The sequence below is a fragment of the Hakea prostrata genome, chromosome 3 (genome assembly GCF_041222555.1).
Source record: "Hakea prostrata isolate BN-2017 chromosome 3, UWA_Hpros_2, whole genome shotgun sequence".
Taxonomy (NCBI): domain Eukaryota; kingdom Viridiplantae; phylum Streptophyta; class Magnoliopsida; order Proteales; family Proteaceae; genus Hakea; species Hakea prostrata.
In genome coordinates this window covers 31600744-31601202 of record NC_142602.1, presented here as the reverse complement: position 1 = coordinate 31601202, position 459 = coordinate 31600744, and the positions used below count along the sequence as shown (strand labels likewise).

The following is a 459-nucleotide window of genomic DNA, read 5'->3' as shown; positions in this document are numbered from 1 at the left end:
TCAATAGTTTGGGCTTGGGGACGATACTGACGAAGTTCGTCCCATTTTTTTTTTAAGGTTTCCAAGATGGTCAGAAAAAGACTGAGAAGAGCCTTGCTCAACATGGGCAATCTCTTGTTGCAGTTCATAGATTCTAGAGGAATTATCAGCTTGACCATACATGAGTCTCAAGGCATCCCACAAAGATTTAGCCGTTTCAGAGTAAGCAAAAATCTCATATATTTGAGGTTCCATGGAATTAAAAAGCCAAATCATAACTTGGTTATCATTAGCAAGCCATTCATCATATTTGAGATCAGCAATCTCAGGAGCTTTGGTCTGTCCATTAACATGCCCAATCTTAGAACGTCCACCTAAGGCAACGGTTATTGCACAAGACCAGATCAAAAAATTTCTTTCATTAAGTAAAGTGGAGGTAAGACGACCAGTGGATTCGTATGAAACCTTTGGATCAGTCAT

General features: G+C 39.4%; 1 protein-coding gene across 1 annotated transcript; it reads right to left on the bottom strand.

Annotated features, from left to right (window-relative positions):
* On the bottom strand, positions 1–459 carry LOC149022080 (uncharacterized). The gene has a single exon (XM_089147543.1). The coding sequence runs from the start codon at positions 457–459 to the stop codon at positions 1–3; it is 459 nt and encodes a 152-aa protein (XP_089003669.1).